Source organism: Lemur catta, chromosome 10, assembly GCF_020740605.2.
Source record: "Lemur catta isolate mLemCat1 chromosome 10, mLemCat1.pri, whole genome shotgun sequence".
Lineage (NCBI taxonomy): Eukaryota > Metazoa > Chordata > Mammalia > Primates > Lemuridae > Lemur > Lemur catta.
The window spans coordinates 60,019,566-60,040,661 of NC_059137.1; the positions used below are offsets into that span (position 1 = coordinate 60,019,566).

Sequence of the window (21,096 nt, forward strand, 5' to 3'; positions counted from 1 at the left end):
TCGTGGATTTGAATTCCATTATTATCCATGTGATCTGAGGCACACAGTAGCCATGTAATCTTGGGCAGGTTACTGCACCTCCCTGTACCCTAGTTTGCTCAACTATATGATGGGAATAATACAAGTACCTACCTTTAGAGGGTTGTTAGGAAGATTAAATTAATTTTAATACATGTAAATTGCTTACAACAGTGCCTAGCACATAGACACTCCCCCAAAATTTGCTACTATAATAACTGAATCTTCAAGTAGTTAACTCATATTCAATATATTTCGTATAAGAGGCTAAGAAAATATGTAATATATTTGAGGAAAAAATCATTAAAATTAGAACTTCAGAATCCCATTAAACTTTGGTTACCAAGAAGTTCACTTATCCAATACCCATTTTATGATAATGTATAATTTCTTAACATTATTTTTAAAAACACCTTGATAGATTATCTTTTAGTATAAATGGCTAAAAGATAATCTATCCTCTATCTAGTATAAATGTTTGCAAAGAAAAGAGGGAATGCCTTAATGAATAGATGATACAAAAATATTAGTGACCTTTCTAAACTATTACCAAATAACTAATGATTCTCTATTTGTATTATCTTCATCATAATGCAAGGAATGAAAATTAAAAATAACCTCTTTTGCAGGCAGAAGCCAAAAACAAAAACCTGGAACTGGCAGAAATGGTGTAAGTTAGTTTCTGGATTCCCAGTAGCTAGATGGACTAAGCCCACATTCCTAACTCCTCTCTTCCTCTCAGGAGTACAGTTAACTATAGAAGTATGTACTGAATGAGCCCAGAGGCTGTCGTTAGAGTCATCAAGATCTCTTGAGTTCTTTAGGGAACGAATAGGTAGTTAGGGACCAGGCAGAGGGATAGTCTGCTTTGCCATTCCTTGAGGCACTGGGCCAATATCTGGGATTTCAGTTCTCTAAGTAAGCTTAAAAAGCAGACTCCTGTGGTTCTCACTCAGAAAAGGGCTAAATGTATCTGTTCCTGGAAGCGGACATTGGCCAAGCTTTCAATACAACTCTGCTGACTTCTGCAGGCTTAGAGTAGAGGCTGTGCTGGTGAACTGAACTGCTGCCAGATCCCATGGTTTGAGGAACCCTTCAGCTTAAGGCCCTTCCACTCAGAGACTATGCCTGAGAGGAGACTCTCTCCAAGCCTCAACACAGGACAACAGTGTTTGAGCTTGTCTGCCTCTGCAAACTGCCATTATATCCAACATCTGCTGGTTTGTATTGCCAGAGACCCACACAAAAGCCTGAGCTCTACAGGTAGCTAATGGAACACAGCAAAGAGAAACCACTTATTAACGGAGCTCATTAAGTTTATGATGGAACACCAAACTAAACAAGTAAAATAAGTAGCTCCTACTGATGAGGCATATGGATGAAACAGAAGAATGTAAGTTAAAAAAAAATTAAGAACTTTCAGGAGATGTAAAGAGAACACAAACAGGACAGAGCTAAAAATTTCTTAATAGAAAAATTCAACAGATGAACTAATAAAGAAGAATCCCTTGTGAAAGCTTAATCTTTTGTTTCAGAAGATCAAATGCAATTTCATAATACAAGACATATAGAGATAAGATCATTATTGAAAAGATAAGACAACTGGAGGACAAATTCAGGAGGTTTGCAAATAAGTTGTAAAGGAAAATAAATATTTCAGGACCAGCCCCCCAACTCCTTAGGCAAAAGGGAAGTTCAAGTTTGGAGGCTGAGTCATCCAATACCCCCTTCCAAATGAATAGCAGTTACTCGCACTATGCATTAGCCAGATCTCCACGGAAAGGTAAACAGCACCTACATGGACCGCCCCAACAGATCATTCATCAAGAAATTCCTTGCTGGCCTCCCATAAGCAAGGACATGCAAATTTTAACTCTGGGTCTGCAGGCTAAGTCTAGCTCCTAAAACTGAAGTCTGTTTGATCCCACACTAATAATGCTGATTACAAATGTTTCTTTCCAGGTGCAGAACACAGACAAGATCAAACACTTCCACCTATCCAGGGACATCTACATAATTGATACTTCTTTCACTTTTTCTAACATTCACCATATTGTATATAAAATATAGATCTCCCGAGCCTCACAAGAATGTAACCATTTGCCTCACTATCCACCTCCATCCTCTTTTCTTTCTGTATGTCCTATTCCCTTTAAAAACTGAGTTCCCAAATCCTGCTTTGGAAAAACAGTCACAAATGCTTCTGTGGTTTGTTTTTTCCCCCAGGTACATCCTCAAACTTTGGCTTAATAAATCTTCATGGATTGTGATTTTTGCCTCAGTCACTTATTTTGGGTTGTCAATTTACAGAAGGAGAAAAAAAAGAGAAAACAGGAAAGACCAAGTGTCAGTTTAGGAATAATAGAAGAAACCTTCCCTAGGTGCACAAACACGTAAGTGGTCAGACTAAAAAGGCTGAAACTCAGACAGGTTTGATTGGGTGGAGGCTGTGTGGAGACAGTGTAATGAAAAAAGACACACATCTAGAGATAATATGCAGAAATAACTGAATTTCAATCACCTTGAGAAAAAACATTCTGTGAAAAAGAACAGATTGCCTACAAAGGAAAGAAAATAATATTAACACTAGACTACTCACCACTAACTCTAGAAACCAGAGGACATTAAAAAATATCTCACAGCTCAGAAAAAAGAATCACTAAGAATCCTATACTTAGACAGGATATCCTTTATCTCAGTAAAATAATGGTATGTTCAGATATTTATTTCATTCAATACATGGCTGCTACCAGGTGTAGAAAATGCTCTTGGCATTGGATCTACGTGAACAGGACAACCAAGTAGACATAGAACTAATGGGTTTGTGGAAGATGAATAATGAACAAATTTAAACAAGAAAATGAAATGATGTGATGATCATACCAATGTGTTAGGTATATGCAATACTTACGGACAATTAGTATCCCCATTACTTAATATTTATATTAATAATATTAATAAAGACTTGCTACAGAAGACAATATTAGGCCGGGAGCAGTCGCTCACGCCTGTAATCCTAACACTCTGGGAGGCCGAGGCGGGAGGATCGCTCAAGGTCAGGAGTTCAAGATCAGCCTGAGCAAGAGCGAGACCCCGTCTCTACTAAAAATAGAAAGAAATGATCTGGACAGCTAAAAATATGTATAGAAAAAAATTAGCCGGGCATGGTGGCACCCGCCTGTAGTCCCAGCTACTCGGGAGGCTGAGGCAGAAGGATTGCTTGAATCCAGGAGTTTGAGGTTGCTGTGAGCTAGGCTGACGCCACGGCACTCTAGCCTGGGCAACAGAGCGAGACTCTGTCTAAAAAAAAAAAAAGAAGACAATAATATTGAAAAATGGACAAACAGGCAACTTGCAGGAGAAGTATAAAGAGCCAGTAAACATGAAAAGATAAACATTACTAGCAATGAAACAAATGGAGCCGGGCACAGTGGCTCACAGCTGTAATCCTAGCACTTTGGGAGGCTGAGGGGGGAGGAATGCTTGAGCCCAAGAGTTCAAGACCAAACTGGGCAACAGCAAGACTCCATCTCTACAAAAAATTAAAAAAATTAGCTGGGCATGGTGGTACACACCTGTAGTCCCAGCTACTCAGCAGGCTGAGGCAGGAGGATTGCCTGAGCCCAGAAGTTCGAGGTTGCAGTAAGCTATGATGACACCACTGCATTCTAGCCTAGGCAAAGAAGGGAGACCCTGCCTTCAAAAAAAAGAAACAAATGGAAATCAAAATGACAAGATCATTTTTCACCAATGTAATACAGGCATAAACGTAGGAAAATAGGAATTCTAAGAACAATTAGAGTGATACTGGGAATTGATATAATTTTTTAATAATTTGGCAATATTTATTAAAAATGAATACACACATTGTAAAGGAAAATTAAAAACTCAAGACCACCTCCTCAACTCCTATGCAAAAGGGAAGGTCAAGTCTGGAGGCTCAGTCAGGCAACATCCCCTTCCAAATAAACAGCTGTCAACTAACACGCATTAGCCAGATCCCCATCTAAAGGTAAAAGGTCGCAGGCATCTACAAGGACTGTCCCTACAGATCATTCACAGAAAATTCTTTACTGTCCTCCCATAAACAAGAACATGCAAATTGTAACTTTAGGTCTGCAGGCTGAGTCTAGCTCCTAAAACTAAAGTCTGTTTGAATCCACACTAATATGTTGATTACAGTTTATCTTTCCAAGTGCAAAACAAAGACAAGATCATTATTCCACATACTCAGGGACATCTATATAATTGATTCTTTCTTTATTCTCCTCTTTTCAACCATTCATCTTATCTTATGTAAAATGTGGATTTCCTGGGCACTAACTAAAATCTCACAAGAATATAACCATCTGCCTCACTGCCTACCCTCCCTCCTCCTTTTTCTTTCTGTATGCCCTCTCCCCTTAAATACGGAGTTCTCAAATTCCTCTTCAGAGAGCACAGGTCACAGATGCTTCCCTGGTTTGTGCTTTCCCCAGGCGCACCCTCAAACTTTGGCTTAATAAACTTCCACTGACTGAGATCTCTGCCTCAGCCTCTTATTTTTGGTTGTCAATATACACACTTTAACCCAACAATCCTACTTAAGGTAAAGTACCCTGAAGAAATATACGCACCAATACACAAGGCTGTATGGATAAAAATGCTTACTGTAGCACTGGTCTGTAGTTGCCAAAGGTCCATCAAGAAAAGACCAGTACAGTAAATAAGAAACTTCTATACTTTGGAATATTCTACAAATACTAGAAATAGTAATAAGGAGTATATCCATTAATATGGAAAGAATGGTCATAAAATACTAAGTGAAAAAAGTCAAATTGCAGAGTAATGTGTAAATTAAGACCCAAATTTTGTGTGAAAATGATGAAAACTCCTGTATTTATCAATTTAAAAATCCAGTCATCTCTAAGTTAGAATCTTATGCAGACATTCAAAATAAACTTATAAAAAATTTTAAGGTGATAAAATGTAACATAATAATGTAAAAAAAGCAGATTATAAAACTGTATGATACTTTCAATAAAGAAAAAATTATGTTTTAGATCATCCTGTACTTATGAAACTCACAGATATATCACTCATCAAGTCACATTAGCAGTCATTTATAGTAACATCATTTTGTATTTAAAAACAAACAGACTTCAAGGCCAGGCACAGTGGCTCACGCCTGTAATCCTAGCACTCTGGGAGGCCAAGGCAGGTGGATGGTTTGAGCTCAGGAGGCTGAGACCAGCCTGAGCAAGAGTGAGACCCCATCTCTACTAAAAACAGAAAGAAATTAGCTGGACAACTAAAAAAATATATATAGAAAAAATTAGCCGGGCATGGTGGCACATGCCTGTAGTCCCAGCTACTCAGGAGGCTGAGGCAGGAGGATTGCTTGAGCCCAGGAGTTTGAGGTTGCTGTGAGCTAGGCTGATACCGCAGCACTCTAGCCCGGGCAACAGAGTGAGACCCTGTCTCAAAAAAACAAAACAAAACAAAACAAAACAAAACAAATAGACTTCAATAGCTTTTCAAAATCTAACACACTATTAAGTGTTTCTGAAAATGTCCATGGAATAGACATAAGGACATAAATAAAAACAATGATTATCTGTGAATGGTGAAATTATTGATGATTCTTTTTCTGTGTTTTTCAGGTCTTCATCACTGAACATGTATCATTCATAACTTATAAATTAAAACTTTAAAATACCCATTTATGATCTTATAACAAAATTCATAAGCTAAAATGTTAATTCATGTTTTCAATAATCAAGTAGGGATGAATTAATCACTTGAAGCAGATCTGCATTTACTCAGTTTATTTAACACAAGCCAGATTACAATGGCTAAAATCATACTCATCATAATATCTCCACAAAGTTCTAGAAACAAACTCTAAGCAATAACTAGCTGCAATAAAAATTGAATTTTCAATATCCAAAAATATTAAATTGTTTTATTATCTTTCCTTATGTATATACTGTATCTCCTCAACTTAAGGGCAAGAATAATTTCTAACCTCTTTGTATTTTAATATTTAGTATAATACAAAAGATAGCCACTTAATAAATTAACATGAAATTATTTCTGCTCTAAAAATAAAGCTAGAGTGTTCCATCTTTTCTGTCTAGTGAAAATTTTAGGGGGAAAATGTGTACACACAAAACAGCCTACAAATAAGATGTAGTAATTCTTTGTAAAAACTAATGTATTATTATAATTTCTTAAACTTTCAAATAGTTCTTCCTTTGAAAAGTAAGACAAGTTTTAACAATATATTGAATATAAAAGGCATCTTATGTGCTTCAAAATTTGCATATACTACATTTGTAGCCAATGTTAAGTTACTGATCTTATACCACATATACAGAGGTTTAACAATTTTTACTGTAAACTACTTTTAATGGATATATTTAGACTCATTCCTTCTTTATATAAGCTTAGAATTTTGTGCATAGAAATGAAATTAGACTCAAAAATCATATAAGGAATATTAAGACAATTTCATACTACATAGTTAAGAATTCCATTTTACAGTAGTATACAGTAAGTAGGTCATGGCAGACCAACTCTTCCAACAGTTAGAAAAGGTGGAAAATGCATAGAAATCATATTTTTAAAGGCACCAAGCAGCTATGGAATCAATGAGGCCTAGATTGATTAAAATTCCACTGTAGGAGAACTGTTCAGAAGTGAGCTGATTTTTTTTTTCCCTGACAATATTTGCCAATTCTGGGCATAGGCTAAGAAAGTGGACTTTAGTTCAGGCAGAGGACTGCTGGACCTAAGAGAGATCAGCAAAGCTCTTACATAGGGCTGAAGAAATAATCACAGACTTGAAATGTATCCATTTTCCCCACAAGACATTTGCTGAACTTAGAAGCTGCAGGGGTCAAGGGCTAGGAAGCAAACTTCAGAAAGGCAAAATAAAATTTCCTGCAGTCCTGAGATGTACAGGAAGAGAACCCACCTAGAAATAAAAAAGGTTTAAAATCAATTGCAGTTCTAGGTCCAGCCAGAAGTTGAGGTCCCAGCTTGCTCCTGCTGCTTGTAGACAAAGAAACTAAAGGAATTCTGGCATTCATAACAATTGGAGACTCGATGTGCCTTAAACACACAGATAGTCACTAAGATTCTGTGCTTGACCAAAGCACAGGTTCAGGCTCCTGAACCTTCTAGGCCCACCTGTGCATTTCCTTATAAAATACAGTTCTAGCAAGAACCCTACTAAGTCAGTTTAGCAAGGACTCCCCCCACACCCTCTCAACCCTGATATCTGATCAGGTTCCTCAGCCTCTAACTTCCCCCAAGTGATGTCTACCCTGGCCTGCCTTTTGCAAGAATCCTGTTAAGTCAGTTTAGCCAGAATCCCCATTATCCCTGATGTTTCCTCTTAGTAATTTCCCATCCCTGATGCCCACGTTGCTCCTTGGCTATAAATTCCCACTTGTCCATGCTGTATTCAGAGTTTAGCCCAATCTCCAATCACTCCAAGCCACCATTGCAGTGCTCCCTATCACAATGGTCCTGAAAAAATTCTGTGTTGTAACAAGTATTACTGAATAATTTTTTCTTTAACATCAATTTTACCCTCAATGCATCTGCTATTATAGATTTTGATGTTACACAGGCAAGATGAAGCTGAGGGTGAACCAGAGGTAACAAGAGTCTTACCAAACTTTAAAACCAATTCTAATCCAACTCAAACATGACAAGACTGAAATAATCAGCTCCCAACCCAAATAATGATCAGGAGTTTATAAACATAGCCACTACAATTCTCTACAATTCTTTTGTACATTATGTCTGGAATAAAATTTAAAAATTGTCAGGCATGTAAAAGCAATCAGAAGACCAATAACCAAAAGAAAAGGACAACAATCAAGATATTAGACTTAGATAATGATGTAAAAAATAACCATAACTACTATATTCAAGAAAAATTTTTTAAAAAATACAGATGAGAAGACCGAAATTTTTTTTTTTTTTTTTTTTTTTTTTTTTGAGACAGAGTCTCACTTTGTTGCCCGGGCTAGAGTGAGTGCCGTGGCGTCAGCCTAGCTCACAGCAACCTCAGACTCCTGGGCTTAAGCGATCCTACTGCCTCAGCCTCCCGAGTAGCTGGGACTACAGGCATGAGCAACCATGCCCGGCTAATTTTTTTGTATATATATTTTTAGTTGGCCAGATAATTTCTTTCTATTTTTAGTAGAGACGGGGTCTCACTCTTGCTCAGGCTGGTCTCGAACTCCTGACCTCGAGCGATCCACCCGCCTCGGCCTCCCAGAGCTAGGATTACAGGCGTGAGCCACCGCGCCCGGCCCAGACCGAAATTTTTCACCAGAGATTTGGACTCTATAAAAAAAGATCAAATGGATGACATAAAATTAAAACATATGGAACCTCAAGTTAATATCTCAATGGAGCTCAGATTGTATATAGCAGATGATAGGGATTAGTGATTTGAGAGACCTATCAATAGAAAATAGCCACAATAAAGCAAAGAAAAACTAAAGGGAGGGGGCAAAAAAGACACCATGAGAAACATGTAGGATACACATAAAGTCAAATTACTGTCCTAAAAGACAGAATGGGACAGAAGCAGTATAGAGGCAATAGCTGGGATTTTTCCCCAATTGAAGAGTATCAAGTCACAGATTCAAGCAGCCTAGAGAACTCCAAGCAGAATCAGTACAAAGAAAACCACACCTTAAACTGCCAAGCAAATGGCAGGGACCCCATAAGTCAAATAAATAGCAGAGACACCATCAATGTTGAAGAATCAATGCAACTCTTAATATCTATACATAGCAAAAATATCCTTCAAAAAAAATGAAGACAAAGACATTCTTAGAGAAACTGGAAAGCATACTATATGATTCAAGACAATTTTTTTTCCTCAAATTCATTCCTCACTGATTACATACTGTCTGGAATATATAAAGACTTTATAATGTTAAAGAAGTGACAGAATAAATGTATCTTATTTTTCAAATCCACAAAATTTTTGACAGCAAATAATTTAAAACTAATACTTCAGATGTAACCCAGTTTATAATTTTTCTGTATGTAAATAAATACATAAAATGGTGGCAACTGTTAGTAACAGTATTGACCTTGGGATGTTTCTTTTTGTTGTCTACTCAAAGTTTGTTTAAAGAGATCCATGTTTCTTCAGTGTAACTCACTTTAGCTCAGTCCTATACTTCTACCCCTCCCCACTTTTTTCATCTGCAACTGGGTCTCACTTTGTTGCCTGTATGGTGTTATCATAGCTCACTGCAATCTCAAACTCTTGGGCTTAATATATTCTGATCCTCCTGCCTCAGCCTCCCAAAGTACTAGGATTACAGGCATGAGCTATTGCACCCGGCCTGCAGGTTCTAATTTCTACTTTTGATTGCTGAGGGGCTGGTACCCACACAGATGCTAAGGCGGTTTCTGGGCCAAGAGGGAATTTTAGAGACAGGACCTATTTTTTCCTTCTCTCTTGGGAGCAAGACATTTAAGGAAACCTTAGTCAGGTGATTGGCTGGCAACAGAGACAACAAAAGAGAAACTTCAAGGACCACGTACAAGAATTAGTACACACTTTGCAAAAATAGTTTGGCAAAAATCACAAAAGGAACGCTCAACAATTGAGAAGCAAAAACTAGCAGCCTCTGAGGGCTAGAAGAATTAGATTTCAAAGTCACCATAATACTCAGAAAGTCCAGTTCTCAAATAAAAATTACAAAACATAACAAAAAACAGAAAAGTATGGCCCATTCACAGGAAATAAAGAACATGGCAGAAACCATTCTTGAGGAAGAAGAATTTGAACTATTAATCAGAGACATTAAATCATCTTAAATATGTTAAATGAGCTAAAGAAAAACATGGACAAAAATCAGGAAAACAATGTCTAAATAAAATGAGAAAATCAATAAAAGAAAAAAAATTAGAAAAAGAAACTGAACAAATTCTGGAAATAAAAAGAGTGACAACTAAAATGAAAAATACACTAGAGGGATTCAACATATGTGAGCAAATCTGAGCACACAGAAAAAACGATCAGTGAACTTGAAGATAAGACTTTTGAAATTATGCAGTCTGAGAAGCAAAAAGAAAAAAGTATGAAGAGCGAAAAAAGTATAAACTGGGAATATTATGAGCACTTAGTCTGGTAATGTCAATTTATATTTTTTTGGCGTAGCTGCAGTGTCACTGCATCATAAACACAATATTCTGCCATCAATTCAATAAAAAATAATCCACACTGCAATGTGCTTTAACATTGAAAGTCTATTTTTTTCTTCTTTTGTTCTTTGACATGAGTATATACTAGTAACAAAAAATAATATAAAATGTCACAGAATGGCAATATGTGTACACTTGAGATGCTATGAAGTTATAATTATGTTGCTATAATTTATAGTGCACTTAACAGAAGAGTAAAGCAATGAAGTCACCACATATAGATGCTGTCAGAACTACTCAACTCAATCTACTGTTGTGCCACAGACAATACACAAATAAGTGAGCATTGTCATGCCCCAATAAAACTTTATAGACACTGAAACTTAAATATGTCAAGTATAACAAAATATTATTACTCTTGTTTTGATCATTTAAATATGTAAAAAGTATTCCTATTTCATGGTCCATACATAAACAGGCAGCAGGGTAGATTTGGTATATGGTCCGTAGTCTGCTAACTCCTGCTACAGGAAGTGCAGAACTACTCAGTATTTTTGACCATGTGGAACATTTTCAGATGATTAATCTAGTCAGCATTATATAACACAGACTAGAAAGAGACTGAAAGCAGAGAGATAAGTTAGGCTAATTGTTAAGAATACTGAAAATGGAATCTGAGTATTTAAGTTATATCTTATCTCCCTAGTATACACTGTCTGTGTAACCTTAGATAAGACAATTTTTCAGATCCCAAACTTACTCATCTATTATGAAGGACAACAGTATCTACTTCAAAGCACTAATCTAAAAATGAAATGAGATGATCCATGTGAACTGATCACAACAGTACTTACATAGCAAATGTTCAGTAAATGTGTATACTATTATTGCTAAAAACAAAGTAGCTGATAATGACAACCTTAGACAGTGATAAAACATGAATTGAAAAGGCGAAATTAACCACATCTAGGCACATATAACAAAACAGAAGAGAAAGGCAGAGATAGATCCAAATGGATATAAGACTTTAGTGTGCATAAGCAAACAAGGTTTATTATTCTGTGGAATATCCTTTGGAACGGAGGTCAGAACTTAAAATATAAATCAAGAATACCATGTGAGGCTAATGTCTGTAACCCTAACACTTTGGGAGGCCAACCTGGGTGAACTGCTTGAGGCCAGGAGTTCAAGACCAGCCTAGGCAACACAGAGAGACCCCATCTCTACAAAAAATAAAAAATAGTAGCCAGGCATGGTGGCATGCACCAGTAGTCCCAGCTACTCAAGAGGCTGAGGCAGGAGGATCACTTGAGCCCATGAGTTTTAGGTTGCAATGAGCTATGATCGCGCCACTGCACTTTAGCCTAGGCAACGGAGCGAGATCCTGTCTTTAACACATTAACTGTCATATGAGTTGTATTTAATGCATGCTAGTTTTTTTTTTTTTTTTTTTTTTGAGACAGAGTCTCGCTCTGCTGCCCGGGCTAGAGTGAGTGCCGTGGCGTCAGCCTAGCTCACAGCAACCTCAAACTCCTGGGCTTAAGCGATCCTCCTGCCTCAGCCTCCCGAGTAGCTGGGACTACAGGTACGCACCACCATGCCCGACTAATTTTTTCTGCGTATATTTTTAGTTGGCCAGGTAATTTTTATTTCTATTTTTAGTAGAGACGGGGTCTCGCTCAAGCTGGTCTCGAACTCCTGACCTCGAGCAATCCACCCACTGCATGCTAGTTTTGAGCCTGGAGCTTCGTGAAGCACATGTAACACACACATCTCTTTACCTTGGGAGCCGTATGAACTATTTTTCAAGTTGCATACAACTCATACACAGAAGACAACAAAAAATACCAAATTTTTCATTAAATTAGAAAGGATCATTTTGTTTTTGAATTTTTTATTCCATTTTCATAATGAAACACCATGGCCACAAGGAAAAAAAATTTTTTCTAGTGTGGCAGTCAATGTATTTTTTTAAAAAGTAATACCATGTAAATATAGATGAAAGCTTTAAAAAACTGTATTAGACTTCAAGAACAAAACAGGAAAGTGAGACAAGCAAACAGAAAAGGATATAGGTGCTACTTTTAGGGATGACAGTAGTAGAGTCAACAAGATTTAGTAGGAGTAACCTGCATAGAAGAAACAGTACAAGTCCTATTACAAGAAGATAAATGCTCATGAGTGTTAACAATCAAAGAAAGTCACCTAAGAGAATCAAGTTTAAATGCAACATAATGATTTCTTAAAAAAACATTATTAAGCAGGAAATCTACTTACTGACACAGCTATCATGGTACTATCTGGCCTCCATTCAGCTTGCTTGTAGGATCCAAACTGAGCAGATGATTTTGCGGGCTCCTTGTAGGTTACAATTAATACACTAGGCTGGAAGAAAACAGTTGTATTTGTATTAATATCTCATAAAAATATATACAAATAAAATTTAAGGTAACTTAGAGAGCACTCTAAAAGTATTTTAAAAGTACAAAAAAAGACAATATAACCTGATATTAGATCAATAGCTTTCAACATTCCAAGCAAATCAATCAAAAAGAGCCAAAAAGAAAGACCTATATATCTAGGCCTGTATCTACTAAAATTAGGCATCTATTAAAGAAATTGATTCAATAATTAATAACTTTCCAAAACAGAAAGAACCAGGACCAGGTATGTTCATAAGTGTATTCTACCAACCATTTAAAGGAGCAATTATACGAACTCTCTACCTTCCAGAAGACAGTAGCAGAAAGAATACTCCCTAATTCATTTTGAGTCGAGCATTACCCTAATACCAAAATCAGACAAAGATAGTACATGAAAAGAACACTACAGACCAATATCTCCTTTGAACATAGGTAAAACTACTCTCAACAAAATATTAGCAAATCACACCCCACGGTGTATCAAAAGAATTATACACCACAACCTCGTAGGTTATATCCCATATGTACAAAGCTGGTTCAATGCTAGAAAATCAATTAATGTAATCCATCACATAAACAGGCTGAAGGAAAATCACATAATTATATCAATGAATACAGAAAAAGCATTTGACAAAAACTCATTCATCATAAAAACTCTTAGCAAACAAGGAATAGAGAGGAACTTTCTTAACTTGATGAAGAATATCTACACAAAACCCACAGCTAACATTATACTTAACAGTGAGAAAATCAAAGCTTTCCCACTAACATCAGAAACATGACGAGAATATCCCCACTCACCAATGCTTTTCAACACAGTCATGGAAGTCCTAGCTAATTCAATAAGACAAGAAAAAGAAATAAAAGGCATATAGATCGGGAAGGAATAAATAAAACTGTATTCACAGATAACGACCAGCTATGTAGAAAATCTGAAAGAATTAACAATAATAACAACAATAAAAAACTCCTAGAACTAATAAGCTACTATAGCAAGGTTGCAGGATACAAGGTTAATATACAAAGGTCAATCATTTTCTTATAAATCTGTAATAAAGAAGTGGAATTTATAATTAAAAACACATTTCCATCTACATTCGCTTCTCTAAAATGAAATACTTAGGTATAAATAGAATATATATATAAGTTCTTTATGAGGAAAATTACAAAACTCCCATGAAAGGTAAAGGCTACATGTAGTGGCTCACGCCTGTAATTCCAGTGTTTTAGGAGACTGAGGCAGCAGGATTGCTTTAGACCAGGAGTTCGAGACCAGCCTGGGCAACATAGTGAGAGCCTGTCTCTACAAAAAATAAAACATTAGCTGGGCATGGTGCCACGTGCCTATAGTCCTAGCTACTCAGGAGGCTGAGGTGTGAGGATTGTTTAAGCCCACAAGTTTGAGTTACAGTGAGCTATGATTGGGACACTGCACTCCATTCTGGGCAATACAGAGACAAACCTGTCTTGAAATAAAATAAAATAAAAGTTCAAGAAAGATATCAAGGAGGAACTAAATAAGTGGAGGCATATTCTGTGTTAATGGATAGAAATACTCAATACTGTCAAGATGTCAATTCTTCCCAACTTGATATTTAGATTTAATACAGTATCAATAAAAATCCCAACAAGTTATTTTGTGGATGTCAGCAAACTGACTCTAAAATTTACAAAGAGAGGCAAAAGACCAAGACTCAACAATGGAAGAGAAGACCTTGTTGGATGACTAACACTACCTGACTCCAAAACTTACTATAAAGCTAAAGTAATCAAGAGCATGGTACTGGTGAAAAAGAATAAACAAATCAATCAATGGAACACAATAGAGGGCCCAGAACTAGACACACATAAACACAGTCAACTGATCTTTGACAAAGAAACACAGGCAATACAGTGGAGAGAAGACAGTCTTTTCAAATAGTGTTAGAACTGGACATCAACTTTCACAAAAATGAACACCTAATGAACACAGATGCAAAAATCCTCAACAAAATACTAGCAAACCAAATTTAACAACACACGAGTTCTTTTTTTTTTTGGCTCTTTTTACCCTGGCTAGAGTGCCATGGCGTCAGCCCAGCTCACAGCAACCTCAAACTCCTGGGCTCAAGCAATCCTTCTGCCTCACCCTCCTGAGCAGCTGGGACTACAGGCATGTGCCACCATGCCCGGCTAATGTTTTCTATATATTTTTAGCTGTCCAGCTAATTTCTTTCTATTTTTAGTAGAAATGGGGTCTCGCTCTTGCTCAGGCTGCTCTCGAACTCCTGACCTCGAGCAATCCTCCTGCCTTGGCCTCCCAGAGCGCTAGGATTACAGGCGTGAGCCACCGTGCCCGGGCCCGACATGAGTTCTTGATCATCAGAATTCATCATGATCAAGTGGGAGTCATCTCAGGGATGTAAGGATGGTTCAACATACACAAATCAATAAATACGATACATCTATGAATAGAATCAAGGACAAAACCATACGATGATTTCAACAGATGCAGAAAATACATTTGACAAAATTCAACATCCCTTCATGATAAAAACTCTCAACAAACTAAGTACAGAAGGAATGTACCTCAACAAAATAAAGGCCACTCATGGAAAACCCATAACTAATACCATACTGAATAGGGAAAAGTTGAAAGCTTTTCCTCTAAGTTCTGGAACAAGACAAGGATGCCCACTTTTACCACTTTTATTCAACATACTTGTACTGGACATCCTGGCCAGAGCAATTAGGCACAAGAAAGGAATTAAAAACATCAAAATTAATTGTAAAGGAGAAAGACAAATTATCCCTACTTGCAGATCTTATATACAGAAAACCTTAAAGACTCCAACAAAAAACTGTTAGAATAAAGGAATCCAGTAAAGATGAAGAATACCACATCAACATACAAAAGCCAGCACAGTGAACTGAAAAATAAACCACTGAGACAATCACATTTATAATAGCTATAAAAAATGCCCAGGAATAAATTTAAGGCAGTGAAAGATCTCTACAATGAAAACTATAAAGTAGTAATGAAAGAAATTGAAGAAAACACAAATAAACGGATGTCCATGTTCATGGACTGGAAGAATTAATATTTTTAAGTGCCTATATGATCTACATATTTTAAGTGCCCAAAATGATCTACAGAAATTAAATGCAATCTCTATCAAAATATACCCATGATATTCCTCACAGCAATCCTAAAATTCACATGGAACCATACAACAAGACCCTGAATAGCCAAAGCAATCTTGAGCAAAAAGAACAAAACTGGTGGCATCATACTACCTGACTGCAAAATATACTATAAAGCTATAGTACCCAAACCCACATGGTACTGGCATAAAAACAGACACATAAACCAATGGAACAGAACAGAGAGCCCCAAAGGAAATCCATGCACTAACAGCCAACTGATTTTCAACAAAGGTGCCAAGAACACACATTGGGGAAAGGACAGTCTATTTAATAAATGGTGCTGGAAAAACTGCATATCCATATGCAAAAGAATGCAAATTAGACCCTTATCCCTCATCATGTACAAAATTCAATGCAAAACAGATTAAAGACTTAAACATAAGACCCAAAACTATGCAACTACTAGAAGAAAACACAGAGGAAATGATTCATTACATTGGTATGGGCAACCATATTTTTGGATAAGATCTCAAAAGCAAAGTTGACAAAAGCAAAACTAGGGGAGGGGCTTCAAGATGGCTGACTAGAGTCACCTGGCTCTCACCTCCTCCACAAAGAACCAAAATAGGGAGTAGATGATCACATTTCAAATAGAGCAAATAAAAGAGAACACTGGAATTCAACAGAGAAGTGACAGGTAGCACCTAAGGCAAGAAAGAAGAATGAAGCAAGACAACCTGCCTGCTCAGCTGGGATTGGCTTGGAGCCAGGATTGGCCGGAGCCCGGAAAGGCTCCCCAGTGCAGGGAAAGGGTAAATAAGAGATCCCCAGCAGTCCACATTCTCACTGCAGACTCCTGTAATCCCAGCCAGAAGAGAATGGACCCAGAGTTTAACACAAGGAGCTTCCTAAAGACTGCATGATGACACTGCTCCAGAGAGGGAGCTCACGCTGGATCTCACATCTCTACCACCCCCCAAGACCTAAGTAGCTACAGAACAGCACCATTTTGAAAGTTCATATCCCTCCATACTACATTCTGTCCTGGGGCCCAACTGCAACTCCACATCCCTGGAACCCCACTGTCATCCCTCATGTTCACCCAGAGGGCTGCACTGACATGATGCCAGTTGAACCCAGCATAGCAGCAGAGTCCCCAGCACCTAAGCAACAAAGTGTCTTACACTCCAGGAAATGGACAGTGCAGTGCACCAGGAAAGCTGTCCCTGGGACAAAGGGAGCTGAAGTGTGTCCTCCCCAGAGCCTGAATCCTGCCAGCCTGGGGCTGCTGCCACTAACAGCAACCCCACCCCCACAAGCAACAGGGATGCAGCATACTTGCACACACCCTGAGGACAGACTTTCCCAGCACAATGTTGATGTCACTGCCATCGCCACCACAGACCAAAGTAGGTGCTCTCCAGCCTCCTGTCTGAGGCTGCTGCCACTGACAGCAACTCCATCCCCTCCAACAGTAGAGCTATAGTGCACTTTCACATGCCCAAAAGACAGGCATCCTCTGCCCACTGCCACCACTGCTGCCATCACATGAGCACTCCTTTGGGGTCCTGGGATCACCGACCCCCTGCCCACCACTAGGGGGCTTGAAGACAGACCCTCCTGGCCTAGCACCACAAACACACCCCTCCCAGTACCCAAGAACATTGCCTGGGGGCATAGAGATGTCCCTGTCTTGTCTACCACCATGGGCACCTGTGTTTTTCTCCTGAGGGCCTGAGGACAGGCCCACCCAGCCTGCCACTACCACTACAACTACTGCCAGCACTCACACCACACATGCTGTCCTGATGGTCCTTGAGGCTACCCACCGAGCCCAGTGGCCCTGCCACTGCCAACACTGGAGCAAGCTGCCTGGGGACCAAAGAATTTGCCTGCTTGGATCCACTAAAACCAGTGCCTGCATATGTCACCCTAGGGTGCAAGGACAGGCACACTTGGCCTGCCACTGCCACCACTGGGACCCATTTGGTATCCCAGTGCCCAGTAAAACCTCACCTTAGCCTTCACTAACAACCATACCCTAAGCCATTGAGGAAATCACAGACAACACTGGCACTAGCTGAAGAAATAATGCAGCAATTACACTACCGCACGCACCCAGAATCAAAACCAAAGGGCCCCACCTACCAACACCATAGATACCCATTCAAGAAATGGTTTCCTTTACAAAATCCAACCAAATAAATGAAAGAAGCAACCATTATACCAAATGCACAGGTATCAACCTAAGGACAGAGAAACATGAAAAAGCAAGAAAATACGACATCTCCAAAGGAATACAATAATTCCCTAGCAACAGACTCCAACAAAAATAAAACTTATGAAATGCCAGAAAAAGCATTCAAAATAATAATATTAAAGAAGCTCAGTGAGATAAAAAAGAACACAGATAAACAACACAAAGAAATCAGAAGAACAATTCAGGATATGAATGAGAAACTCATAAAAAAATAACCAAACAGAAATCCTGGCACTGAAGAATTCATTGAGTAAAATAAAAAATACATCTGAGAGCTTCAACAATAAACAAGATCAAGCAAAAGAGAGAATGTCAGAACTTTAAGATAGGTGTTTTGAAATAACCCAGTCAGATAAAAAAAGAATAAATGAAAATGAACAAAGCCTTTGTGACATATGGGACACCACAAAGTGACCTAATATCCAAATTATTGGTGTTTCAGAGGATGAGGAGAAAACCAAAGGGATAGAAAACCTATTTAACAAAATAATAGATGAAAAAATCCCAAGGTGAGCTAGAGATTTAGACATCCAGAAATAGGAAGCTCAGAGATTCCCCAAATAGATATAATTCAAAAAGGTCTTCCTGATACATTATAGTCAAACTGTCAAAGTCAAAGAAAAAGAACAAATTCTAAAAATAGCAAGAGGAAAGTGTCTAATCACTTATAAGGCAACCACCATCAGATTAATAGCAGATGTCTCTGCAGAAACCTTACAGGCCAGGAGAGAAAAGGATGATGTAGTCAAAGAGCTGAAAGAAAAAAAAATACTGCCAGTCAAGTATATCCAGCAAAGTTATCCCTTATAAATGAAGGAGAAAGAAAGTCTCTCCCAGACAAGAGACTCTTAGATCTGATAAATTCAGTAAAGTCGCAGGATACAAAACCAGTGTATAAAAACCAGTAGTATTTCTATACCTCAGTGATAAACTAGCTGAAAAAGAAATGAAGAAAGCAATTCCAGTTACAATAGATACAAAAAATATATAAATACGTAAAATACCCAGGATTAATTTAACCAAAGAGGTGAAAGACCTCTAAAAAGAAAATTACAAAACACAGATGAAAAGAAACTGAAGAGGACACAAATGGAAAGACATTCCATGCTCATGGATCAGTGGAATTAATAGTTAAAATGACCATACTACCCAAAGAGATCTACAGATTCAATGCAATCCCTATCAAAATGCTTACATCATTCTTCATAGAAGTAAAAAAAAAAAATCTTAAAGTTTACATGGTACTGGAAAAGAGGCTGAACAGCCACAACAATCCTGAGGAAAAAGAACAAAGCTGGAGACATCATCCTACCTGACTTCAAAATACATTAAGAGACCATAGTAACCAACCACAATAGCATGGTATTGGCATAAAAACAGACATGTAGACCAATGGAACAGAATAGAGAACCCAGAAATAAATTCACGTATTTACAGCCAACTTATTTTCAACAAAGTCACCAAGAACATACATTAGGAAAGGACACCCTCTTCAATAAATGCTGCTAGGAAAACTGGTCATCCATATGCAGAAGTATGAAATGAAAAGAAGAATAACTCTCACCATATAAAAAAATCAACTCAATGGTTTAAAAGATTTTATGGCAAAGACTTTATGGCTAAGCTCTCAAAAGCATAGGCAACAAAAACAAAAATAGACACAAGACTATATTAAATTACAAATGATCTGCTCAGCAAAGAAAACAATCAACAGACTTAAGAGACAACCTCTTGAATGGGAGAAAATATTTCCCCACAAACTATTCACCCAATAAGGGACTAATATTCAGAATATACAAAGAATTCGATAAACTCTACAGTAAAAGAAAATAGCAAGTAATCCCACTAAAAAGTGGGCAAAGGATATGAATAGACATTTCTTAAAAGGATAGTTACAAATGGACAACAGGCATACAAAAAAATGTTCACCATCACTAATCATCAGGGAAATGCAAATCAAAACCACAATGAGATATCAGTTTACCCCAGTTAGAATGGCAATTTAAAAAAAAAAAAAAAAAAAAAAAAACAGGTTGGGCACAGTGACTCACACCTGTAAAGTAATCTCAGCATGTCAGGAGGTGAAGGCACTAAGACCCCTTGAAACCAGGAATTTAAGACCAGCCTGGGCAACATAGCAAGAGTTTGTCTCTACAATTTTTTTTTTTTTAATTAGCCAGGCATGCACCTGTAGTTCTAGCTATTGGGGAGGCTAAGGCAGGAGGATTGCTTGAGCAATGTTTGAAATTGCAGTGAACTGCACTCCAGCCTGGGTGATAGAGCAAGACCCTGTCTCAAAAAGAATTTTTTTTTAAATAACAAGTGCCAATGAGGATGCAGAAAAAGTAACATTTATACACTATTGGCAGGAATGTAAATTTGTACAGCCATTATTGAAAACAGTGTGGACATTTCTCATAAAACTAAAAACAGGACTACTACAGGATCTAGCAATCCCACTTTTGGATATTTATCCAAAGGAAAGGAAATATGTATAGCAAAGGGATACCTGCACCCCCATGTTTACTGTAGCACTAGTCACAACAGCAGGATAAAGAATCAATCTAAGTTATCCATCAATAAATAACCATCTTAAGTGATTCAGAAAAAACATTTGACAAAATTCAACACTCTTTCATTATTAAAAGAAAGTCAACAAACTATTAATAAGACAAAACTACCTCAACATAACAAAGATCATATATGAAAAACCTATAACCAACATTATACTCAATGGTGAAAGACTGAGAGCTTTTCCTCTAGGTTCAGAAATAAGGATGACCTCATCGCTTCTACTTGACACAGCAGTTAAAGTCCTAGCCAGAGTAATTAGTAAGAAAAAGAAATAAAAGGCATCCAAGTTGGAAATAAATATGTATAGCTGTTTGCAGAGAACATGACCTTATATGTAGAAATACTCTAAAAGATTTCACAAAACAAACTGCTGTAATGAATGAATTCAGGAAAACAGCAGGATACAAAATCAACACACAAAAATCAGCTGCATTTCTATACCCTAACAATTGAACAATCCTAAAAGGATATTTAAAAAACAATTCCATGTACAATGGCACCAGAAAGAATAAAGTACTTAGGGCTAAA

General features: G+C 37.6%; 1 protein-coding gene across 5 annotated transcripts in view; it reads right to left on the minus strand.

The window, feature by feature from the left end:
• Positions 1–21,096, minus strand: part of RIC1 (RIC1 homolog, RAB6A GEF complex partner 1) — a 115,535-nt gene that overhangs the window by 85,836 nt on the left and 8,603 nt on the right. For all 5 annotated transcript variants that reach the window (XM_045563875.1, XM_045563876.1, XM_045563874.1 and 2 more), the window contains exon 2: positions 12,463–12,570. In XM_045563875.1, the coding sequence (XP_045419831.1) occupies positions 12,463–12,570 (108 nt within the window). The remainder of the gene's footprint in view (positions 1–12,462; positions 12,571–21,096) is intronic.